Below are 27,831 nucleotides of genomic sequence, written 5' to 3'. Positions count from 1 at the left end.
GATATTTTTTTATTTTGTAATATCCCTCTACCACCGACCACCCCATCTTCTCTTGAATTTTCCCTTAATCTTGTCGTTCTTCTTCCAGATAGGGTCACACGGGGTGTATGCACTTGATACGATCTGAGTTATATTACTTCGGCGATCTCATAGGCATGTTTTGATCTTCCTCTGTTCGAGAGGGTCATATAGTCACATGCATATAGTTTCAACCCAATTGGTCCATCCGTTTCTTGCTGCATTGGTAATAGCTAAAAAAAAAAAATCTAAAGTCAGAAAAATCTCAGAACCTTTTGTGTAGATATTTCAGTTCCAAATAAATTAGTATTCAAAAGCAAGAATGCTGTTATTTGTCCCCCTTCAGCAAAACCTCACCCCTGTCTTGGTCTTTCCCTGCACACAAAAAAATCTCGAGACAGCTAAGGATAATCACATGCCAAATCACATATAAGTACTACTGCTACTACTACTAAAAGCTCACCGCATCACGAAAGCTGCCTGAGGACAACATAGCTATGCACGCTCCTCCTCCGTCCCAATCAATTCAAAATATCTCTCGTTACACCCTCCCAGGAAGTTCCTGTTTCCCTTAAATCTTTCCCCAACCGCGGGAAATTAATCAACCCCAAATCAACCCCAACCGCGGACGTTTAACCCTAGACGGTTGGCCGAAAAGGACAATCTTCGGCAATATGTCATCCTTCATCCGCAGGACGTGCCCTAGCCATCTCAACCTTTCTCTCATTATAGCCCTAGAAAGTGGGATTCGACAAATATCATATAATTAAGTGAAATCAAATTCTGATCCCCTCTCCCACCTCCTTCCAACAGCCCTAACCCCTTCGCTCTCCTTTTGACATTCTCCTGCTAGAGAGGGTAAGATGTGCTATAAGCAATGTAAAAGAAAGGGATCTGCTAACTCAACTTTTACCTCTGTTCCCCTGTATTGGTCTCCTCCTGACAGACAGGGTCAAATGAACCAAGTTTTGGTCCAATTGGCTCAAAGTATTTATTACAACGTTCAGTACTGCAATTGAGCGTCCTTTACCCCCATGCTGTAGGAACCTTTCAGATAATATATATTCAAATAAATTTTAACAGTCCTCATTATCTTCACGTAAACAATTTTATAAAAATTTCAAATTCAAACCGAAAGGACCATGAAAAATCTTTTTTTGGCGAAAAAATCGCAAAAATCTTATTTACAAATCATATGAGGAAAAAAAGAGAAAGACAATGTTGTCAAATTGGCTTTGTGCAAATCTCGCCGATAAAATCTGTTCTAATAAATTTTGAATAGCTATCAGTGCTTGAGGAAAAAAAAATTAGAAATCTGTAAATCATAGTAAATAGCTGTAGGTACAACTCATTTCTCTGAGGAAAAATATTGCAAAATTTGTTGCCAAATTTTATCCGGAAAAGATAAACCGGCTTCTTTGTTGAAAATGCCTCCTAGAGCACCCAGTAATATCATAAGACACTTTGACGCTAAACTGACGATGTTTTTTTTTAACTCTAAATAATTTATATTAATTTTAAATAATTTTAATTTTTTAACTCTTTCATGGATTGGAATGATCACTCTAAATGGAATTCACAGTGTACAGTTAAAATTTTTAAATAAAATGTAACTTTTCTTGGTGATTTTCATAATGTTCTGATTCAACAATAAGGGCCCATTTACAAGCATGCAAAATGACTTGGGTCTATGCTCTCCCTAAAAAAATTCCAGTGATATTCTTTATGTAAAACATAATTGATAACGAATTCAATTTTCCCCCTCCCCCTCCATGTGTATACAGTATGGACTATATACGTAAATCATAAATGCAATATATGCATATGCTTGCAATTTAAATGCGCAAATCATAAAACAAACATAAAAATTTTCCTGTGTATGGGAGAACTCTTCCCTCCCCCAAAGAAACACATTTTATTTACTGATAGCATTTCAAAAAATATAACTTAAGATATTATTGTTTAATACAAACGTGCCATTGTTGCCCTTCCATTTTTGAGGTATTGTGAGAAAAAAAATATTCACCTAATTCCAAATGCCCTTGCGTTAGAGTATCCGTTCTTGTTTTTTTTTCAGGGGGATAAGGTCAAACTTTAGCATCAACAATGGTGGCAGAGGAAGACTGGAAAGGGGAGGTCTTATGCAGGATAATTTCTGCTCGTTTTAAGTTTTAGTGTCATCTTTTGTTTTCATTAACAAAGATTGCATTTATTTGATTTTTATTTTTAATTCTATATCCAAGTTTATTCTAAATGTGAGGGAACTATTGCCTTCTGCTCTATACACTAAAGTTATAAACGAACTACTTAAAATTCAGAATTACAGGCATATTTGTAAAAGCTCTAGATTTTTAGGGGTTGGTCACGGAATAGACCAACCTCCCATCGCCTATGCCTGCTAAGTTCACTTGTTGTAATTTTCAAAGCGCCACTACCTTGACATGTTATAAAAAACGACAGTTTTCAGTTCTCTAGGAAACCAAGTCCTAATATAATGTATATTATATACTTAATATACAGGGAATGTGGGGACACAGGGAATGTTCGGTTAGCAATCACCATCAACAAAGCTCAAGGGCAATCATTTGAAAAATGCGGTGTAGATCTGAATACGGATTGTTTTTCCCATGGACAACTATCCAATATGTTGCATGTTCAAGGGTGACGCAAATGACGACCGGGACACAGGGATTATAAATGACGACCGCGACACTCAAAGAGAAATTACAGACCAGGACACAAATGACGACCGGGACACAGGGAATGTAAATGACGACCGGGACACTCAAAGAGAAATTACAGACCGGGACACCGGGACACAAATGACGACTGGGACACAGGGAATATAAATGACGACCGGGACACAGGGACACAACAACAACGAGGACGCCGGGGGCACAGGGGGGATATATAAATGACGACGGGGACAGAGGGAATGTTCGTTTAGCAATCACCATCAACAAAGCTCAAGGGCAATCATTAGAAAAAAGCGGTATAGATCTGAAGCGGTATATATAAATATATATTTTTAACTACGTAAAACATGCGAATATACAACATTCTTCGCTGTCCCATTGTCTGTGCATATAAATAGCATTTATATTCCCTGTGTCCCGGTCGTCATTTGTGTCCTGGTGTCCCAGTTTGTAATTTCTCTTTGAGTGTCCCGGTCGTCATTTATATTCCCTGTGTCCCAGTGTCCCGGTCGTCATTTGTGTCCCGGTGTCCCGGTCTGTAATTTCTATTCAAACAATCCCTGTGTCTCAGTCGTCAATTATATATGCCGCCTGTGCCCCCGGCGTCCCCGTTGTAGTTGTGTCCCTGTGTCCCGGTCGTCATTTATATTCCCGGTTATATCCACGCTTTCTTTTCTTACTTTCTCTATCAGCAACAAGTTTTTTGGCATAGACTCTTTGAGCAGCTTCCTCGGCTGTTGCCATTGTAGGTGGCGCTCTGTGCCACACCAACACCTAGTTGGTGGGGGCGCTTCGAGCCCCCCGACCCCTCCCCCCCGTGCCCGCAAGTCGCTTTGTGCCATATTAGTTACGTGCCATTGTAGTTGTGTCACTGTGTCCCACCTGTGAATATAGGTAGATATATATATATATATATATATATATATATATATATATATATATATATATATATATATATATATATATATATATATATATATATATATATATATATATATATATATATATATATATATATATATATATATATATATATATATATATATATATATATATATATATATATATATATGTGTTTTTAACTGCGTAAAACTTGCGAATATGCAACATTCTTCGCTGTCCCATTGTCTGTGCATATAAATAGATTGTCAGGTTTACCGACTCTTGAACCTCCAACATATAATTGTCCATGGGAAAACAATCCGTATTCAGATCTATACCGCATTTTTCTAATGATTGCCCTTGAGCTTTGTCGATGGTGATTGATAATCGAATATTCCCTGTGTACCCGTCGTCATTTATATATCCCCCATATGCCCTTCCGGCGTCCCCGTTGTAGTTGTGTCCCGGTCGTCATTTATATTCCCTGTTTCCCGGTGTCCCGGTCGTCATTTGTGTCCCGGTGTCTTGGTCTGTAATTTCTCTTTGAGTGTCCCGGTTGTCATTTATATTTCCTGTGTCCCGGTCGTCATTTGTGTCCCGGTGGCCGGGTCTGTAATTTCTCTTTGAGTGTCCCGGTCGTCATTTATATTCCTTGTGTCCCGGTCGTCATTTGTGTTCCAGTGTCCCGGTCTGTAACGTCATAAAGTCTTCAATGGCTCTGGTGGTGCAGCCAGTTGAGGAAGTTTAACTTTCTTTTGGCATTATCTCTTTGAGCCGCAAGCCTATTTTCACGTTGTTCTTGTGATTCCTCGGCACGCTTTCTTTTGGCACGCAACACATTCCCATTGTTTCTCCATTAAATTTTAAGGCCTTGCAATAGGGACAAATTTTAGACATAGTCCTGATTTGAACACATCTACTGAAGCTATAATCATCGACTGGGCTGTACCTGAATGCCAGGCGATAATTTTGACGTTGCTCTTGTGATTCCTCGGCACGCTTTCTTTTGGGATTATCTCTTTGAGCCGCAAGCCTGTTTTCACGTTGTTCTTGTGATGCCTCGATACGATTTTTTTCGGTAATTTCTCTTTGAGCCTCAAGCCTGTTTTCACGTTGTTCTTGTGATTCCTCGGCAGGCTTTCTTTTGGTATTATCTCTTTGAACCGCGAGCCTGTTTTCACGTTGTTCTTGTGATGCCTCGGTACGATTTTTTTGGTAATTTCTCTTTGAGACGCAAGCCTGTTTTCACGCTGTTCTTGTGATTCCTCGGCACGCTTTCTTTTCTTACTTTCTCTTTTAGCCGCAAGCCTTTTGGCATTAACTCTTTGAGCCGCTTCCTCGGCTGTTTCTTCTGCCATTGTAGGATTTATACTGAAATTTCTCTTTGAATTGCCCCCTTATATACTTACAATGATGTCATATACAAAACATTATATACAGACGGACAGTACATCACCCCCTTTCGAAAATCAGGGAAATTTTTCTCAGGCGGGTAGTTTTTGATGGGTCACATTAAACTTGATGAGATATGTATATTCTAAATAATCGTCAATATTTGATTCTTTGATATGTTCGTTGTTAATAAGACTGTTTCTTTTAGTTACGGTCACTTGTGAGGTTTTCGGTTATTTCTTATTGTATGTAAAACAGTTCAAAATAGGGATGAAACCTTTTTATTGACAGTGAATAGATATAAGAATTTTTAACTGGATATTTTGAACACATATACGGTGTTCATCATCAGCAGTAAAACTAAAAGACATGAATAAAATAAACAAAATTTATACCTAATAAAAAGGTTTCATCCCTATTTTGAACTCTTTTATTTTCATCATGGAAAGGCAGTGTGGTCTTCGAAGTTATCTATTCTTATCGTATGGGGGGGGGGGAATGTTTGGCTGCAATTTTAGAAATTTTCAAAGAAGAAATTGCTCAATTCTTGCACGAGTAGGTTCCTAACAATATCTTATGATTGCTACTTTAAATGGCTTTTTCTAAGTTTAAGAAAATTTGTTGCAAAAATAAAACCAAAAAATTATCAAATACATTTAGAAATAAATCATTTCCTCGCGACAGCAGGGAACGAACCTGAACGCTCTCAGGCGGACGGCAGAAACGTATCCACTGTACCATCACGAGGTACATGACTGTAGGATTTATTCAAATAGTGATTTGTGTAATCAATTATAACAGCTGATGTCATTTGAAACAACAATTTATTGACAGCAGTGTATTTTACAACCAAGATCATAGGATATAACAAACATTTGAAATAACAATTTATTGATAGTAGTGTATTTTAGAACCAAGATCATAAGTTTATCATCAAGTTTTTACCAAAATTAAATAAAAAAAGTTTTTTTTTAACTGCAAATAAGGAGCGACATTAAAACTTAAAACGAACATAAATTATTCCGTATATTAAAGAGGTTATCCCCTCCTCAACACATCGCTCTTTACGCTAGTTTTTTTTATTGTTCTAAAACGTAGAGTTGTAACAAAGAATGTCAGATCATAATCATCTTCGGCAATAAGGGGTTCGCAACTTTTGCTAGTTGGTGTACCCATTTTTTGTTTCCAGTATATCTTGATGGTAAGACCAATTTGGTTCCAGTGGTAAGACATGCAGGGGACTTGTAAGTAATAATCAACTGTTCTTCACCGATGAGGTGTTCGAAACTTTTGCTAGTTGCAATGAGGGGTTTGCAACTTTTGCGAGTTGGTGTACTTAGTATTTATTTTCAGAATCTTACAGATTCTGAAACACTTTACTCTCTCGTAACACTTTACTCGGCGAGGCCAAACAAAGGTTGCCGCAATACCTCACGTTGCCCATGCAACGTAGATCTAGTTTTGCTTTTAGAATGTATTCCTTTTGAAATTTTCCATCTTATTGAATATCGTCGAATGTTTCTTTCTCGTTAAATATGACATTTTGATGCACATTTCAAATATAAAAATGTTTTAAAGAAACGAATCATTTAAGCTCCAATGCGACCAAATCCACAAGACAACCAATGGAAACGATTACAAAAATGAAAATATTCATTGGTTTTAATTTTAAAGCATAACTAAACCAGCAAGTAATACTTTCTAATTCTCAGAACGTCAAGACAAATTGTCTATACTTTTTCGATGCCTAGTTTTGTACTTAAAAGTGAAGAAGGTGTTCCAGGGCATTTTGAAATTGTCCTGATCTAAATTGTATTCTAGAAGAGTTTTCTGTTTGATCTCTAGTCAAAAATTGAATCATTGAAGAGCCAGTTTAAACAAGTCCATAGAAGCATATATAGAGAAAAAGATTTCCATGTTTGAATTTTACTGCACAAACTTTAATGGTTCGGTTATTAGCCAGTCTCGCTTGTTTTAACTTAGCCTACTGGTTTTAATTTCAAAATCGTGAACATTTTTCGTTGTTTAGTCATGTACTTAAAAATAGAGAATATTCTTAAGAGCATTTTGGAGTGGACCTGATTCACAATGCTTTTTAAAACATTTAGTTTATTTGATATCTAGTCAAAAACGTTTTGAATAGTTGAAAGCCGAAATTGACCAAGTCCATGAATTTTATAATGGAAACACTTTTCAAGGACGTAATTACTAAAATAAAAAGCTGTGGCAAAAATACCTTGCCTTGCTCCTTTCTTATATGGTAAAGTTCTATCCATTGGCCTTGGCATATAATCACAATAAGTAATTTATTTTTCATAAGTATTTATTTTTATTTTTCTTTAATGGTTCAATTTTCAGCCAGTCTCGCTTGTTTTAACCTAGTCTACTGGTTTTAATTTCAAAAATCGTGAAAATTTTTAGTTTTGTAGTTAAGTACTTAAAAATAGAGAATATTCTTAAGTGCATTTTGGAGTGGACCTGATTCACAATGCCTTCTAAAACATTTAGTTTATTTTATATTTAGTCAAACAAATTTTGATTATCTGAAAGACCAATTTGACCTAGTCCATAAAAACATATCACCCGGTTATATGATCGAAAATGAGATTGTTCACAAGCGAGTTTTATAATGGGAACAGTTTTCGAGATCGTAATTATTGAAATAACAAGGTGAAGCAATGATACCTGGCCTTGCTCCTTTGTTAACTGGTAAAGCTCTATCCAGGGGTCTTGACATTTCATCACAATAAGTAATTTATTTTTCAAAAATTTAATTTTTCGTTTATTTTAAAACAGTTTCCAATATCGTTCTTGATTTTGTTTTTCGAACCTTTTTTTTTAAATTTAAAATCCATTGTGGGTGAAATCTTCTTCAGATGAGACTCACAAGTCAAAAATTAATTTACGCAAGAATAAGCACTAAAACTAGTTTATCAATCAAATTGTAACCAATTATTTTCTTATTTAGATTACATGGTAGCTATGAAGCCCTTAAAGGTGGCACCACCTCCGAAGCCATGGAGGACTTTACTGGGGGAGTGGCAGAAATGTATGAACTAAACAATGCGGATATGAGCCTTTTCAAAATAATGGTCAAATCTTTTGAAAGATCATCTCTTATGAGTTGTGCCATTGAGGTAAGCCTGCTTATATTATATTTTTTTTTTACAGATTTTTCCTCCTTAAGGTTACTCGCAATGAAGGTTTTCTGGAGATACCCTGAGAATCGCTTGAAAAAAATGACAATAGGTCTATATTGCACTTCAATTGGAAGAATATAATTTGATACGGGAAAAATTTTTTCCGGAATATTTTGGGGAACAAAAAAAAAAAGAAAAAAGAAGAAAGACATTGCAATTGTAACTGTAATATAAAATATACTATAAAATGTACTACAAAATCTTAGATTTTATATACTTTAAAATCTGTTAGGAGGAGAACTAAAACAGACACACCAAATAAAAAAAATGAGACTAGGGACTGGCAAATTTAGGTTTAATTTATCTCTAAGGTAAATTTTCGTAAGTTAAGGTAATTTTAAGTTTCTGGTAAACTAGGGAAAATTAAGGTAAATGAATGTAACTAGGAAATTCGTAAGCAGGAGAACCTAAACGGACACACAAAATTAAATAATGATACTAGGGGCTGGAAAATTTAGCTTTAAGATAAATTTTTTAAGTTAAGGTAATTTTGAAATTCATGGTAAATTAGGTAAAATAAAGGTAAATTAATTTAACTAGGAAATCCGTAAGGAGGGGAACCTAAGCGGACACATAAAATTAAAAAATGAGACTAGTGGCTGGTAAATTTAGCTTAATTTACCTCTAAGGTATATTTTGGTAAATTAAGGTAAATTTAAATTGAAGATAATTGAGGCAAAATTGACGTAAATTAATGTAACTATGAAAACCGTCAAGAGGGGAACTAAAGCGGACACACAAAATTAAAGAATAAGACTAGCGACTGGTAAATCTAGCTTTAAGGTAAATGTAAGTAAGTAATTATAAATTTATATTCATGGTAAATTAATGTTATCATGAAACCGGTCTCAACAGAAACTAAATCGAACAGACAAAATTAAGTAATAAGACTAATGGCTGGTAAATTTAGCTTTGAATTAGCTTAAAGGTAAATTCTGGTAAATGGGGGTAAATCTAATTTAGCAGTAAGAAAAGCTTAGCTTTAAATTTGGCGTTGGGTAAATTGAAAATGTGACAAACTTCAGTAATCTGTTTTCATAATTCAAAAAAAGAAATTAGCCTGACTTAACATGATATTACCCCACCTCATTTCCCCTAATTTAGAGTTCGGTTTCTGCTTTACTGAAAACTAAAATGATTGCTATATTGAAAATTTTGTTAGGATCGTGAAGAAACAAGGTTGCAAGTGCTACATTATATGCTCCCAAAGTTGTGGGAATGTATTTTTATAGTCTGATAAATCTAAAGTAAAATACAATCCATTTCTATCTGACGGTTGATGGGTCACATTTGGAGCAATATTTAGTTATTTGGGCAGAAAGTGGCTGATTTTTGTTAGGTATTTTCTTTCTTTTTTTGTAATTACATAAAAAGAACTAGTTTTTTTAACTGAAAGTAAGGAGCGACATTAAAACTTAAAGCGAACAGAAATTACTCCGTATATGAAATGGGCTGTCCCCTCCGCAATCCCTCGCTCTTTACGCTAAAGTTTGACTCTTTGCCACAATTCTGCTTTTTAAAACAATTAAAAGCTTTAGCGTAAAGAGCGGGGGATCACGGAGGGGACAACTCATTTCATATACGGAGTAATTTCTGTTTGTTTTAAGTTTTAATGTCGCTCCTTACTTTCAGTTAAAAAAAACTAGTTTTTTTATGTAATTTCTGAACGTTTTTGAATTAATGCATGTTTGATTTTGGCTCTCCACACATAAATTATTAAAATGAAATTTGCATATTAAATCCTTTTTTGGCTAAATGGCTTTCTCTTAGTTTTGATCAGACGATTTTGAGAAATAAGGGATGGGGAAGGAGGCCTAGTTGCCATGCAATTTTTCGGTTACATAAAAAGGCAACTATAAATTTTAATTTTTAACGAATTTTTTTATTAGTAAAAAATATACGTAACTTAAGAATTAACTTACGTAACAAACTTTTATATTCTTTAATTTTTATTATGTATATGAGGGGGTTTGTACCCTCGTTAATACCTCGTTCTTTAAACTAAATCGTAAGTTTTGTCCCAATTCTTTAAGAATGACCCCTAAATCAGAAAGGCCGTAGAATAAATAGTTGAAATTACTAAAAATACTATAGCATAAAGAGCGAGATATTTATCTCCTCCTAAATACCTCGCTCTTTATGCTAAAGTTTTTTAGAACACCTCATAAGCGTAATAATCTCTGTTCGTTTTAAGTTTCAATGCTACTCTTTACTTTCAATTGAAAGAACTTTTCCATGTTTATTTTTTCATTGTTTTTTTTTATAGCTATCTTAAAAAATCCTGCGCCCTTTTCATTGAATTCCTGTTCCCCCATGGCATATTTCTCCAAGGAAAGATCCTCCCACATAGCCCCCTCCCCTCAACCCCATCCCCAAAACCAAAAAAAAAAAAATCCCCCGAAAACGACTGTACACTTCCCAATAACCATTATTATATGTAAACACTGGTCGAAGTTTATAACTTGCAGCCCCTCCCCCAGGGACTGTGGGGGAGGAAGTCATTCCCAAAGACATAGCTATTATGGTTTTTGTCTATGCGGAACAAAATGGCTATCTCAAAATTTTGATCTTTTGACTTTGGAGAAAAAATGAGCGTGGGAGGGGGCCTAGGTGCCCTTAAATTTTTTTTGGTCACTTTAAAAGGCCACTAGAACTTTTCATTTCCGTTAGAATGAGCCCTCTTGCGACATTCTAGGACCACTTGGTCGATACGATGACCCCTGGAAAAAAAACAAAAAAAAAACAAACAAACAAATAAACACGCAGCGTGATTTGTCTTCTGGCAAAAAATACGAAATTCAGCATTTTTGTAGATAGGACCTTGAAAATTTTGCTATAGGGTTCTCTGATACGCCGAATGCGATGGTGTTTTTTTCGTTAAGATCCTGCGACCTTTTCTCTCTTTTTCCCTATTTTCTAAAATAAGCCAAATTTTTTCAGGCTCGTAACTTTTGATGACAAAGACTAAATTTGATGAAACTTATATATTTAAAATCAGCATGAAAATCTGATTCTTTTGATGTATATTTTAGCATCAAAATTCCGTTTTTTAGAGTTTCGTTTACTATTGAGCCGGGTCGCTCCTTACTACAGTTCGTTACCACGAACTGTTTGATTATTTTTATATACTCGTACTCGTGTTTTTGTATACTTTGTTTTACGACATACTGCTAGGTCTAGTTCTATTTAGGCATGTGCGTGTTGTGGTTTCGAATAGTCTTTCTGAAAGCACCTGGACGGCAGAGAGTGGAACTTCTTTTAAATATAAGAAGAAGTATTTCTTGGTTTGTAGCGATGGGTTTGGAAATTCTTTGGGATGTATTATATTTAGGATTCCTTTAGGGTTTTATATCTGACGTCATGTTTGTCGAGTCGACTGACGTCATATTTGTCGAGTCGACTGACGTCATGTTTGTCGACTGACGTCATTATAAGGATTGAGTATTATACCGTCATGAAGTTGTTTGTCGATTGACGTCATGTTTGTCGTCTGAAAAAATTACAGACTGGGACACCGGGACACAAATGAAGACCGGGACACCGGGACACAGGGAATATAAATGACGACCGAGACACAGGGATACAACTACAACGGGGACGCCAGGGGCACAGGGGGGATATATAAATGACGACCGGGACACAGGGAATGCTCGATTAGCAATCACCATTAACAAAGCTCAAGGGCAATCATTAGAATAATGAGGTATAGATCTGAATACGGATTGTTTTGCCCATGTTGCGTGTTCAGGAGTCGGTAAACCTGACAATCTATATGCACAGACAATGGGACAGCGAAGAATGTTGTATAATCGCAAGATATAAGTATATAAGGCTTTGTATATGACGTCACTATAAGATGACAGTAAAGACCGGGACACTGGGACACAAATGACGACCGTGACACAGGGAATATTAATGACGACAGGGACACTCAAAGAGAAATTACAGACTGGGACACTGGGACACAAATGACGACCGGGACACCGGGACGCAGGGAATATAAATGGACACAGGGAATATAAATGACGACCTGGACACCGGGACACAGGTAATATAAATGACGACCGGGACACTCAAAGAGAAATTACGACCGGGACACTCAAAGAGAAATTGCAGACTGGGACACCGGGACACAAATGACGACCGGGACACAGGAAATATAAATGACGACCGGGACACAGGGACACAACTACAATGGAGACACTGGGGGGCACAGGGGGAATATATAAATGACGACGGGGACACAGGGAATGTTCGATTAGCAATCACCATCAACAAAGCTCAAGAGCAATCATTAGAAAAATGCGATATAGATCTGAATACGGATTGTTTTTCACATGGACAATTATATGTTGGATGCTCAAGAGTCGGTAAACCTGACAATCTATTTATATGCACAGACAATAAGACATCGAAGAATGTTGTATATTCGCAAGTTTTACGTAGTTAAAAACGTATATATACCTATCTATATTCACAGGTGGGACACAGGGACACAACTACAATGACGTTCAACTAATATGGCGCGTAACGACTTACGCGCGTGGGGGGCTTGGGGGGAACGCGAAGCGCCCCCATCAACTAGGTGTTGGGGTGGCACGAAACGCCATATATATAAGTATATAAGGCTTTGTATATGACGTCATTATAAGATGACACTACAGACGGGGACACCGGGACACAAATGACGCACCAAGCGAAGCGCCACCCCAACAGCTAGTCTATCTATCTATATATATAAAAATAAGTTGTCTGTCTGTCTGTGGATCAGGTGACGTCATGTTTCTGTGTTGACTGACGTCATGAAATTAGTTGTCGTCATTTTTGCTTTGACGGTGACGTCATTAACGGTATTTAAGACATTTGTTCACGGAAAAATGTTTAATTGTAAAATGACTGAAGAACCTACAATGGCAACAGCCGAGGAAGCTGCTCAAAGAGTTTATGCCAAAAAACTTGCTGCTGATAGAGAAAGTAAGAAAAGAAAGCGTTCCGAAGAATCACAAGAACAGCAAGAAAACAGGCTTGTGGCTAAAGAACGCAAAACCGCGCAGTTAGATGAAAATCCATCTGGACAGCGAGAGTCAAAACATATCAAAACTGAAAATGATAGCGATGGTGATTGGGTTTGGGATTTTGACTTGGATAAGGTCATCAATGCCTACCAGATTTAAGTTAAAAAAACAAAGGTTCGTCGATATGTACTTCATAGTGACGCTGAAAAATAAAGAAGAAAAAGAAAACTGAAAAAAGAAAAAAGGTAAAAAACTAAAACAAAAATAAAAAGAAAAAAAACACTCAAAGAGAAATTACAGACCGGGACACAAATGACGACCGAGACAGAGGGAATATAAGTGACGACCGGGAACCTCAAAGAGAAATTACAGACTGGGACACCCGGACACAAATCACGACCGGGACACAGGGAATATAAATGACGACCGGGACACAGGGACACAACTACAACGGGGACGCCGGGGGCACAGGCGGGATATATAAATGACGACCGGGACAAAGGGATTGTTCGAATAGAAATTACAGACCGGGACACCGGGACACAAATGACGACCGGGACACCGGGACACAGGGAATATAAATGACGACCGGGACACTCAAAGAGAAATTACAAACTGGGACACCGGGACACAAATGACGACCGGGTCTCTATTCACAGGTGGGACACAGGGACACAACTACAATGGCGCGTAACTAATATTGCGCGTAACGACTTACGCGCGCGGGGGGGGCTTGGGGGGGCGCGAAGCGCCCCACCAACTAGGTGTTGGGGTGGCGCTACATAAAAATGTAGTGTCCGTTACATGACCGTTATTACTGTTTCACGAGCTCAATAAATTGAGGCTCTTTTTAAATTTTATTAAATTGCTTAAAATTTAAAAAACTAGTGATCGCACAAGTATTTCAATATATTTTGACAATGTATTAAAGAAATTCGAAAACCTTAAAACAGAAAACAAAAAGTTTGAAGTTTAGTAGAAATTGTTGAAGTTTAGAATGCTTGCTGCTCAAAGAAAATTTGTCAAGTGTCAATTAACGTCAAAAAGAAATTATTATTAAATTGCTTAAAATGTAAAAAAAAACTGGTGATTGCACAAATATTTCTATATATTTTGACAATTGATTAAAGCAATTCGAAAACCTTAAAACAGAAAACTAAACAAATTTACGTCATCAATTCGATCCAAAAATGACATAGCGTTGCCGGGACCCAGAACACAAGGGACAATGAGAATCCATATATAGAAGCCTGCCGCGTGACATGCTGGGGCCCTTGGGGACCGGTGGCAAAGCCGCCGGGACCCAGCACTTTCTGTGGTTAGAACACAAGTGACAATGAAAATCCATATATAGAAGCCTGCCGCTACCCAGCTAGTATATATATATATATATATATATATATATATATATATATATATATATATATATATATATATATATATATATATATATATATATATATATATATATATATATATATATATATATATATATATATATATATATATATATATATATATATATATATATATATATATATATATATATATATATATATATATATATATATATTAGCTGTTAGTGTGGCGCTTAGTGGCAAACCAACACCTAGTTGGTGGGGGCGCTTCGCAGCCGCCCAAGCCCCCCCCCCCCCTGCGCGCGTAATTCGTTACGTGCCGTATTAGTTACGCGCCATTGTGGTTGTGTCCCTGTTTCCCACCTGTGAATATATATATATATATATATATATATATATATATATATATATATATATATATATATATATATATCTATATATATAAAAATAAGTTGTCTGTCTGTGGATGTGTGGATGGATGTGTGGATGGATGTGTCAGGTGACGTCACCTGAAAAAACTGGATTAGGTGACGTCAAAACTGAAAAAACTAAAAAAAGGCAAAAACTACAAAAAAAACTAAAAACTAATAAAAAAAATAAAAAAGCTAAAAAACTAAAAAAACTAAAAAAAGGTAAAAAACTAAAAAAACTAAAAACTAAAAAAAAACTAAAAAAGGTAAAAACTAAAAGAACTAAAAAAGAAAAAAATAAATGACGACACTCAAAGAGAAAGCGACCAGGACAAAAGGAATGTTCGATTAGCAATCAACAAAGCACCGGGACACAGGGAGTATAAATGACGACCAGGACACAAGTAAAAAAAAAAATTAACAAAACTAAAAAGAAGGTAAAAACTACAAAAAAACTAAAAAGAAAAAAAAACTAAAAACTAATAAAAAAACTAAAAAATCTAAAAATCTAAATAAACTAAAAAAGAAAAAAAAGGAAAAAAATAAAGGAGAAAAACAAAACTAAAAAACGAATGTATATACAGACCGGTACACCGGGATACAAATGACGACCGGGACACAGGGAATATAAATAACGACCGGGACACAGGGACACAACTACAACGGGGACACCGGGGGAAACAGGGGGATATAAATGACGACCGGGACAAAAAAACTAAAAAGAAATAAAAACTAAAAACTAATAAAAAAAACTAAAAAATCTAAAAATCTAAATAAGCTAAAAAAGAAAAAAAAAGGAAAAAAATAAAGGAGAAAAACAAAACTAAAAAACGAATGTATATACAGACCGGGACACCGGGATACAAATGATGACCGGGACCCGGGACACAGGGAATATAAATGACGACCGGGACACAGGGACACAACTACAACGGGGACACCGGGGGAAACAGGGGGATAACCTGACAATCTATTTATATGCAAAGACAATGGGACAGCAAAGAATGTTGTATATTCGCAAGTTTTACGTAGTTAAAACCATATATATATATATATATCTATATTCACAGGTGGGACATAGGGACACAACCACAATGGCGCGTAACTATTATGGCGCGTAACGACTTACGCGCGCGGGGGGGCTTGGGGGGGGCGCGAAGCGCCCCCACCAACTAGGTGTTGGGGTGGCGCGAAGCGCCACCCCAACAGCTAGTATATATATATATATATATATATATATGTATATATGATTGCTAATCGAATATTCTCTTTGTCTCCGTCGTCATATGTATTCCCTGTGTCCCGGTCGTCATTTGTGTCCCGGTGTCCCGGTCTGTCATTTCTCTTTGAGTGTCCCGGTCGTCATTTATATTCCCTGTGTTCCGGTGTCCCAGTCGTCATATGTGTCCCGGTGTCCCGGTCTGTAAGGGCATCTTATAATGACGTCATATACAAAGCCTATGGATGTATAAAACTGGTAATCGCAAAAATATTTTTATATATTTTGACAAGAGATTACAACAATTCAAAAACCTTAAAAAGAAAACCAGAAGTTTAAAGCTTAGTAGAAATAGTTGTTGGAAATTTGATGTTTTTTTTGGGAGGGGAGGGGAGTGAGAGGGGAGAGAAGTGAGAGAGTCTAATAATCGGGAATTCAGTTGCTTACTCTGTGAAGACAGTCTATTTGGCTCTTTAGGCCTTAGGAAGGTTTTTTCCCTTATTTTGTGATTTCACTTGAAACAAGTCGTAACAAAAAAATAAAAAAAAAATTGAAATTGTAGCCAGACCCAAACGTTGTCGAAGCAGAAACAGCAGTTGGATTGATCAAAGGTCACGCCTACAGTATTACTGACGTCAGGCTAATCAGTATTCAAACTCCTCGTGTGAGTGGTAAGATCCCCATGGTACGAATAAGAAATCCATGGGGCAACGAGGCTGAGTGGAATGGAGCATGGAGTGACAAGTGAGTCTCCTTTTAACCCTTTATTTTTATTTTTTATTGTTTTTTTATATGCTCCATTTTTTCTTCTATCCATTATCTTCATCAGGTTGTCGCTCAAAAATGTGCTCAATACATATTCGTAGTGTTTTTATATTTGATTGTTTTCATAATTGGTAAGTATCTGTACACCTAGCCAATAACGTGTGGTTAAACAATGGTTTGTTGAAGCCGTCACCACCGTAGGACATTTTTGCAATCACAATTCTGCTGTTTTCTAATCCTTACAAGGGTGTAAACTGTTTTGTTGGAAGGTGGAGGAAATTAGTTGAAACTTTCTGGGATTTTTTTTTTTTTCGAAGGGCTGAAGGGACTTTTGGTTTGTGTTTGACGGAAGGAGGAGTACTTTTTATCAGATCTTCACAAAAGGGTAAATTTACAGTTTTTTGCATATGTTGTCTTTTGCTAGTTGCTATAATAATTAAAGAGTAAGCAGACGTTACTAGTAACACTAGTTAAATTGCAATGTATACTATCCTTGTATGTATAAAATCAAGTTTCCGTTAAAAATTATATAAACCTTCATTAACTACAATAACCCATGCCTAGTTTGTAAAAGAAAAAGACAAAAAAGTCCTTCTGGTGGAAGCAAAGAGCGATAACATTCAGAGCTGTTCAAATGGGAAGGCGGCAATCAGGGAATATGCCAAACGTGCCATGTCTGGGGGGGGGTGTCTGTGGGCTGCCTATTACGATCGACTTTTTCTCTGATTCGTCTTTTTTCGCTTATATTTGGATCCGAAGAGAGGCGCTGTAATTAGTTTTGCCCCGGGCACCACCAACCCTAGGAATGGCTCTGCTGGTATTTTCTTAAGTTTGTAGGATTATAAAGAACTTAGAACTTTACTGAAAACATATAATAGCACAGGATTTTTGTACATCAGAAACGTAAGGCACTTAACATGCTGTTCGCTTTAGGATATTTTTGTTTTCGTTTTTTCTATAAATTAGAAGAATAAAGAACTGTAGGGTCTTTAAATGATGCAAAATGAGTCCAATGAGAGGCTTCATTTTCAGTTTGAATTAAATTGTTAATTAGGTTTTATGTCAAAGATAGTTCATGATGATTTTGATGACAAATTCGAAGTCAATGTGTCTTGGTAGTGCAAGAACAATAGACTAACTCCTTCATGGATTCGCATCAAAGTTTGAAATTGTCCGTAGTATACAAAAATAGCTGAACTGTCCTGTGGTGGCGCAGTGGATTTGACCTTAGTTTGGTAATACGGGACCCAGAGATCGAATGACGCTGCAGGAATGCACTGCAGGGCCGACGCAAGGACCTTAATAGTCAAGAAGCGTCGTTAATTCTTAAATAATAATAAATAATTGCTGAACTTCTAGAGGAAAAATAACGGTTCATTATTTCTGGATTTTAACGAACACTAAGATCTATTTCTAATTCTTTATTAGATTTATTTGTCAAATTATTTTTTCTTATTGTATTTTATTATTTTCCTCTAATTTTAATTTGCATTTTATTTAATTGCGCGTTAAAAAAATGAATCAGCATTTTAACTAATTTAATTCTAATTTATTTTTTATCTACTTTGTCTTAGATTATACTTCATCTATTTTTATTCTAAAATTTAATAGTACGAGCTATTGATATCTTGGCCAGGGCTGGCAAGTCAGACGAATTGTCTTATAATCAGTCATTTGTTTATATAGACTGCTTAATGACTTTGCGGCTACTAAAATAACATTTTTTCTTTTTTTTGCTCGAGTTTGAAGCGAATTTTAGTTGCATTCATTTGTATTCTTTTGGACCTTAATTTGCTCATAGATATAAATTACGGTAAAGGTTGTCGATATCACGTAAATAGAAAGTCGATATCCTGCAATGTCAATGTCGGTATTCTATTTTTGGTTGCTTATTTTTGCGTGAGTTTTGTGTTTTCAGTGAAGTGCTAATTTTGTATAATTCTTCAAGTACAGGAAATATCAATAGTTAGTTTGTTTGCTTTAATTTTATATAAGATTGTTGCATTGGTTCAGAAGGGATTTCAATTTTGCTATGTGCTCTCATCAGAAATTGAAACTCTTTTTTTCTTTTTTTTTCTTTATTTTGTAGGGACTAAGACAACTTATTAATCTCAAACTTAAAATCGATCCATCTTTCCACGTATCTCCATGGGATAAATAATGCAGAATTTGTATGCTAGAAATTTGGAAAATCTTTGAACTTAGGGTACCTTTATTTATTTTACTTCGCCCATGTTCCCGCCTGCTTACCCCCCCCCCTCCCCAAAGAAAAATACATAAAAAACTACTAAAAATACATAAAAAACTACTAATAATAATCAAGATTTTAGAAAAAAACATGCTGATGAAAATTCATAATTTTGATGTGAGCACTTGACAATTTGTCTGTTTGGCCTATAGAATCCAAACTTGGTATATTTTTCTTCGTTTTTTTTTATAAGGAAAACCTTCTTTCTGTAAAAAAAAACAGCTCGCACTGAATACATCAATTACAGATTACTAAAAAAAAAATTAAATCTTTTGTAAAAAAAAAATGGTTCGCTTTTATATATTGTAAGCATTTTCAAACCCACAAAGGAATTGAAATATAAAACTTAGCTCATTTATATAACCCAGATCATCGATGGATCATCAAAAATGGGCCTATAGCTTCACCGTGGAATAAATGGTCTTGTTTTAATTTTCATTTCTTAATATCAAAAATAAAATAAAAATAAACAAAATTTGGATTATATTTAGTAGACAACAAATTATGAATTTTGTAATTTTTGTCATTTTGTTTAACAGTTTGGGGGAGGGGGGGGGGTTAATTTGCTATTGAGTCTTTATGTATGACTCTTACGACTAAAAATAATCTGTTAGACTAAGAACAAACTATAGAAGAAAAATATACTAATAAAAATAGAAATAAATAATGGAATAGAAATAAGCTACAAATAAAGTAAAAGATGATATTTTTGAAAAAGATGATTCCTGACAAATTATTCTTTTATAAAATTTTGTTAATAGGCAATTCCAAATTTGATAAGGCATATACGTGTCATATTTGATAAGGTATACACGTGTCAGAAAGTTCCACAATGTTGAAGTATTTTTTTTTCATAAAATTTTGAAACTTCAGGCTTTTACCGATCAACTCTTTTTCAAATCTAGAATTTTCAAATAGAAACAGTTATTTGTAGAAATTTGTTAACACAACCTATGTTTTGTTGTTTTTATTGGCTTAAAATTTCACATACTTGAGCCAATTAGCTTGAATTTAATTTTTGTTCTTTCTATTGGGTAACTTACAGGAACCAAATATGTTTTTAAAATTCAGTATTATTTTTGCTTCCCTTTACGTCGAAAAAATTGGAGTTTTTTTTATTTAATCTTACATTTCCTTTCCCCTCTGTTTTTAAAGCAAAAAGAATGGGGAAACAAGGGATACCTAGCCTCAAGAAAAGTTTTTCCTTTATTAGTTATTCCAGGATAATCACTCAGGCCCCTCTTTTGTTATATATACGCCTACTATCTGATGTGTTATTTTTTCACTTCAAAGTTGTGCTAAAAAGAGAGACAGTTAATATCATTTAGTTGTCAATTATCTTTTCCTTATTATTTGAATGTCCGTAGATCACCAGAATGGCAATATATACCAGACGAAGAAAAAGAAAGCATCGGCCTGACCTTCAACACTGACGGGGAGTTTTGGATGAGCTTTAAGGTATGTGCAAATCGCCAGGAAGAAATGACAAAAGACTTGGAACTTTCTAGACTCAAACCTTCAAAAACCCTTCAAAGGGTTTTCAGGGGTAGTGCATTTGTGCTAGTCTCTGCACATTATTTTTATAATGTGTGCACATTATTATACATTATCCTGTAATTACATGGTGTCGCGTATAATACCTACATATCACATTATAATGTGAGCACATTGTTTTATAAACAGTGACCTAAGGATGCATTGAATAAAGGGGCGTGCTTATAAGGGGCAAGTCACCATATTTGTTACTAATTTGTTACTAATTATACTAATGATTATTGTATACTAATAATTTGTATACCAATTTATTACATATTTGTTACTAATTAGTTCACAACTATGCCATTTAGCCCAAGACTCCTAAAAACTCTTGCCCCTATATTAGCATCTAGCCTATATTAATGTGTGTATTTATTATATAAAGAATTTTATAGTTGTAGGTTTGCCATTTATTGTTTATATATTTTAAAAAATCCAGAAAAGTCTTGCTTTTGATGAATTTTTTTATATCTTAAATGAAATTTCCATCTACATCATTTTTTTTCTTACTCCAAAGAACTCCAGTTTTATTATTTATACTTGTATTAACTTTAACCATAAAAATGCACAATCCCGCTGCTTGAAGTCTGAAAAATGTTACAAATACATTTGCCCTTGAAACCCTTATGCAGACAGACATCTGGGTGACAAGTTCTTTTTACTCATGAAGTAAAAAGTGACTAAAATTAAAACGAGCAATAATTTTCTCTTATTGGGTGTGGTGGCATTGGAAGTGGTCATAAGTATCTGATATTGGGGCTGAGAGGGGGTTGGGGAGCTGCTGCTATCCTCCGCTGACCGCTAAGTCCAGCATGATGTGTTTCGTACTTTATTGGAGCAGAAAAAAAAGAAACGGAGAATGTACTAGATTCAGAAATTTATATTCGAATCCTTCTTAATTTTTGATTTCCTATAATGTTCGATCTTGAATTAAATTCTGTCATTGAATTAAACTTTGAATTAAAATTAAATTAAAATTAAATTAAATTAAAATTAAATTAAAATTAAATTAAAATTGAATTAAAATTAATTCTGTCATTGAATTAAACTTTGTCATCATATAGCTTTGCATGAGGAGTTTTCTGGGGTTTTTTACTTTTTTCTGACAGCTTCGGTGTCAATTGGGACTTTTTAGAAAGAGCAAATGAAGAGCATTTGAAGTGGCTTTTTTCACAAAAAGTTGAATCAGTTTGAAGAGTTTTCACTTTTCTTACTTTCGTAAATAAAAAATTATCAAAACTTGTAAGGAATAAATATCAGTTTATGTCAATTAAACTGACAATCCACAGTCTTTTTTTTTTGATTTCACTCCAAGATTCACTTCATTTTCACTCTTCCAAGCTGTGTCATTATAGCTTCGTAAAAGGGGTTATCTGGGCTTTTTTACTTTTCCCGATGGCTTTGGTGTCAATTGAGGCTTTTTAGAAAGGGCAAATGAAGAGCATTTGAAGTGGCTTTTTTCCGAAAAGTTGAATTAGTTTGAAAAGTTTTCACTTTTTTTACTTTCGTAAATAAAAGAATTATCAAAACTTGTATATCAATATATGTCAATTAAACTGACAATCCACAGTCTTTTTTTTTTTTATTTCACTCCAAGATTCACTCCATTCTCACTCTTCCAAGCTGTGTCATCATTATAGCTTTGTAAAAGGAGTTTTCTGGGCTTTTTTACTTTTCCCGATGGCTTTGGTGTCAATTGAGGCTTTTTACAAAGGGCAAATGAAGAGCATTTGAAGTGGCTTTTTTTCACGAAAAGCTAAACCAGGCGAATAAAAAGCCATTTTCACTCTACCACCTTTGCCTGAAATTTTTTTCAGACCAGCCTTTTTTACATATGGTAGTAAAAAGTGGCTAAAAATTAAGACGAGCAAAAGTTTCCACTCAATGGGTAGGTGGTATAGGAGGTGTTCATAAACACCAGATATTGGGGGGCTGGGTGGGAGTGGAGAGCTGCTGCTATCCTCAACTAACCGATAAGTACATCATGGTGTATTTCGTACTTTATCGGAGCAGAGAAAAAAGAAACGGAAAATGTATGAAATACATGTTCAAATTTACGTACGAATCCTGTTTAATTTTCAATTTCTTGAATTACAATGGAAATAGTTGTGGTCATCAAATCATGGCTAATCGTAGAAATAGCCATGCTTCCATGCTTCATTCCAAGGGCAGTAGAACAAAAGTAGGTAGTCATAAACTAAAATAGTGATAGAATCTATCGTTTTCCATGTGTTTGGTTAATTTGGCACGGGCAAATGGTGGGAGTATGTGTGCCTCTCTTATTGGATCAGTATTTGTTTGTTATTTTTTTTATCAACCTAACGCCTGTCTAGTGTCAGGCAGGTTGACCAAGAATTTAACACTGACATAGGACTATTAGATTGCCTGGAATGAGAGGTAAACAAGGGACACCTAACCTATGGTCTTAAGCAGGTTGAACCAAGAATTTAGAATTGAAACATGAGACCATTAATTTGCCTAGAATCAGAGGAGTGTCAAAATGGAGTCAAGGGAGTCAAAATCGAGTCTTAAAGTCAAAATGGGGCCATTCTGCAATGAGTGTCAGGCAAGGCAATTGATTTAATTTATAAAACTTTGCACTAATAACAAAGTTAATTTAATGTTAGTTGAACAACAAGTTGACTGAAATTACGAGGGGAATAAACGTCTAAAGCCAACAAAAGCCTCCTGTCTGCCTCGAATGCTATGCAAGTGAACCCAATTATAAGCTAAAACAGATGGACTAACAAAAAACGAAATGTCTGTGCTTGTGTCTTGGATATGACTGTCTAAGCTTTTTCACAAGCTCAGGTAGTTTTACCAACAAAAATGTCTAGTCAGTAAATCCTGTTTTATTTTTTATAATGTACGGAGCAATTTCTGTTGGTTTTAAGTTTTAATATTGCTCCTTACTTTCACTTAAAAAAAAAATCGGTTTTTTTATTATTTCTGAGCTAAGACAGACTCAAATTCGGCTCACGGTACATGAACAATTAGAATGGAATGACGGTTGATGTAAACATGACAGTTTAAAGGCACTTGATAAAATATATAGGCTATTCTAATTTTTCTTTTTAGGACTACAAAAAATATTTCTCCCGGATGGAGATAGTCCACTTAAGTCCCGAAATATACGACGAGGTAGTGGAAGATGAGGAGTGCAAGAAAAAGTGGGAGCTAAACAGCTTTGAAGGAGCTTGGGTTCGCGGAGCAACTGCTGGTGGTTGCCGCAACAATTTGCGTAAGATGGTTATTTTAATTTCCCTTTTATGGACAGAAGAATTTTCCATAATAGAGTGAATCAAGCTTCAACCTTATGCTGACTTCGGCGCTTTAACAATGAAAAGAAAGGACTTTGTTCACTTTAGTGCTGGACTCTTTATTTCCCTATATATATGGCTTATAATCTATGTCCCTGTACTTAATGTGATTACCCATTTATTCAAATGAATTAGGTAGGTTGGATTAAAATGGTCATATAGGTAAATATAAAAAAAAATCTACCTTCGTTATTTATTAACAAATGAATAAGAACATTGATGAATAGCTAAAAATGGATAAAGTTTTTTTGTCAACTATTATCTCTTGAATATTGTAATATGCTCAGAGATGTTTATCTCTACAGAACAAAACCAACTATACATTAAAACGAAATAATTATGGGTTTATTGAAAAAATCTTTAAATGGCTAAATTTCAAAAGTCTTAATCTTAATTGGACAATAATAATTAAAATCTAGCTTATATTAAAACACAAATATTATTTTTATTTTACTGATATTCCATCTTGCACTGATATCTTTTACTTTACTGATGGATGACATGGAAGATATAAGATGACATGCTTTAACACCAGCATAGATACGTCGTGTATACACTGAAATCGATAATTTAACACTTACATGCAATCTATGGCATAAACTACGTATATCCAGTACTTCCTAAATGCTATCATAAAAATACCGTGTAAATAAGGCACGAACGATTTAGGCTTTCTCTCGGTACTAGAATCTAGGTACACATGTAACTGTGAGTAATTCTTTTCGATTTGTTGGACTTCATTGTTATCCCTTAGTACAACGGTTCTTAAGGTCAATTAATAAAGCACAGTGAGTTGGATATTTCGAAAATTTTAGTCCAGATCGGTATGCCATTTCACGTCTATAACTATCAAGGGAATTCAAGTTGAGTTGTTTCAATCCATCTTTGTATGCTGAGTACCTATGTCTAAGTATAATTTTCACACGTTTTTTTGTACCCTCTCGAGTCTGCCTGATTGGTCCTTCGTCAGCGCCAGATGCCAAGCTGAGCATGCGTATTCAAGAGAAGGTTTAACATACTGCAGCATACAGACTTTAAAACGTCAGTTGGTATATCAAATCCGTTTAGGTTGGAAAAAGAATTTAAAAGTGAGACACCTTTTTAGTCAGATAGTCAATGTGCTGATTCCATCTTAAACCTTCGTTCAGTATTTCAAGTTTTTTATTGTTTTCTTTGTCGGTAGTAAGGGACTAAAGAAAGTTCGGTTGTCAGTCTTTTTGAATGAAAAGTCTTAGAAAAGCTCATCACTTCCATCCGTCTTAGTACTTATTATCTATATAAGAAAATACTATGATTCTCTTTGTTAGCCCAGGACATTTTTTGTTTGAGAAGAACCATTGATAAAGTCATGGAACGAATGCCAGTTGTAATTTGCGATAATTCTGGTAGGGAGTCACTTAGAAAGAGATTTGTCATTGAGAAAATTACTTATTTTAACGTAGATAGTACGTGATCCCGGGCCTGGAATGCGAACTGATCACATCTATTAGTAATTACGAATTTTAAGAAGTTACTACCAGCGTCACCTAATAATACTTACTTATATTTTTTAAAGATTGCGCTACAGTCGTTGTTGTTAGTTAACTCACGGAAATAACTATATTGAATCGAAATAAAGGAGTTTGGAATTTTATTTGGACGGAAAATATCCTTTATTTATGGACTGTAACAACAGGCTTCGGACAAGAACCCAAGTAACCTGCTAAAGCCAATTGATACTAAGAAAAAACGAACAAGAAATATTATCTTTTAGTAGCTAGATTACCGAAATAGAATCTCCGATACTTAGCTTCTCCAAAGCTTCAGGCTTAAACACATCATCCTCGACCGAACAAAACTGCAAAAACTTATAGGGCTAACACATAATCAACGAATGGAATGCAGCCGAAGCCATCTAAGGCGAAGACCGCCGTCGATGGCTCAGTAGAAAGACTCGCCGAAGAACTTGTTCCCAAAGGAGATGAAAAGGCAACTTTTCATGCATCAGTATGTGACATCTTCTCTTTCTGACTGGAGATAAAAGCTCACAATCTGGTGACCAAAGAGCCCCAAAAATGGAAATTAAATTAAGGGTAGATTGAACTTATAAAGTAGTCCTGTAAATATGTCTTGGGGGATGGTGAAGGTCTTGTTTCTATTGTTTACTTATAGATTAAGTATGTGAACATAAAGTTCCTTGGTCAAAACTTATCTAGGATTGAATAATACTTCTGTTTTTCTGTTTGTTTTTTTTAATATAGCCATTGTTATTTTTAGCCTCAAGCTATTATAGTAAATAAGCACGAAATATTATTCGAAACATTTCGAAATATTATATTTCGAAATATATTTCGACACATTCGAAATATAATAAGTATTTTAATTTTTTGGTTTTATTTCGAACTTATACTTTTTTAATTTCAATAAAAGCTTTGCTAAAGTGCCTAAAGGTAATTCTGTGCACTTTTGTATCTTCTTCACTTCGTATTTTCTGCTTCATATGTTAAATTAAATATAAAATTATTATTAGAAATATTTAAATATTGTATGTTTAATTACCTAAGAATTAGTTAATAATGTGCAGAAAAAGATATTTGTCGTGCAAAAGTCAAATAAATCGCTTCTCTTACGTCTCATATTTTCAGTTGCATATTTGAAATTCACTCAATTTATTGATTTTACATTAGCCGTATTGTTTTTTCCCAATGTCAAGATGCATATTACTTACGATGACACTTTTTTTAGTTTATATTAACGAAAAGAGGGAAAAGTAAACAAATATTCTTTTTTTACTTTTGACAACATTTGTGGGCCTTTAGCTAGAGGCAGCCTTAGGGGGGGGGGGAGGTCAAAAGGGGTACTTTCCCTGGGTGCAGAAATTTTAGGGGTGCAAATCTTAAAATAAAAAACCTAATGGTTTACAATTTTTCAAACTTTATTATTACTAAAACAAATTATGGGCACAGTTAATAAATGAAAGTAATTATTAAATTATTAGTCAATTAGTTAATAAAATATAGATAAATCAAAAAATAAAGATAATTCAATAAAATTAATTAAATAAAATAATAATAATAATCAATATACTATCAGTTAATATATAAAATAAATATAAATTTAAAAAAATAAAAAGAATTGAATCAAAATAACGTAATTGTAATTGAAAAATAAAGTATTGATTAATTATTCAATTGACAAAGATGTTAATAAACGAAAATTTTGATAGGATTTTGTTGAAAATTTCTTAGGGAGGGGCTGCTAATGAAGATTTTGCCCCGGGCGCGAGATAGGCCAGAATCTTCACTAGCTTCCACTCTGCTAGCATTACCCTACAAAAAAGAGACTCTTCTAAAAAAAAAAAAAAATCTTTTCCAGACATTTTTTTTAGTTCTAATATCTTTCTTTGATTTTTATAGTTAGCTTTGTGGTTTTTATTGCACTTGGTATTAGCCAAGTGACATATAGCAATCGTAAATTCTGTCGGTCTGTCGGTCCTGGTTTTGCTACTTTAGGCATTCCCAGGTAAGCTAGGACGATGAAATATGGCAGGTGTATCAGGGAAAAAATTAATTCTGAAAAATTAAAAAAAAGTAGGTATTTTTAACTTACGAACGGGTGACCGGATCTCAATAAAATTAGATATTTATAAGGATATTATGTCTAATTCTGAAAAATTAGAAAAAATGAGGTATTTTTAACTTACGAACGGGTGATTGGATCTCAATGAAATTAGATATTTAGAAGGATATTATGTCTCAAAAGTATTATTTCGAATCCCGACCGGATCTGGTGA

The 27,831-nt window shown here is 34.8% G+C and overlaps 1 protein-coding gene across 10 annotated transcripts in view; it reads left to right on the top strand.

Annotated features, from left to right (window-relative positions):
* Positions 1–27,831, top strand: part of LOC136028706 (calpain-B-like) — a 182,655-nt gene that overhangs the window by 98,743 nt on the left and 56,081 nt on the right. For all 10 annotated transcript variants that reach the window (XM_065706570.1, XM_065706568.1, XM_065706569.1 and 7 more), the window contains 4 exons: positions 7,957–8,125; positions 16,753–16,934; positions 20,571–20,661; positions 23,818–23,980. In XM_065706570.1, the coding sequence (XP_065562642.1) occupies positions 7,957–8,125; positions 16,753–16,934; positions 20,571–20,661; positions 23,818–23,980 (605 nt within the window). The remainder of the gene's footprint in view (positions 1–7,956; positions 8,126–16,752; positions 16,935–20,570; positions 20,662–23,817; positions 23,981–27,831) is intronic.

The sequence above is a fragment of the Artemia franciscana genome, chromosome 7 (genome assembly GCF_032884065.1).
Source record: "Artemia franciscana chromosome 7, ASM3288406v1, whole genome shotgun sequence".
Taxonomy (NCBI): Eukaryota; Metazoa; Arthropoda; class Branchiopoda; order Anostraca; family Artemiidae; genus Artemia; species Artemia franciscana.
This window is presented reverse-complemented; position numbering and strand designations above follow the sequence as displayed.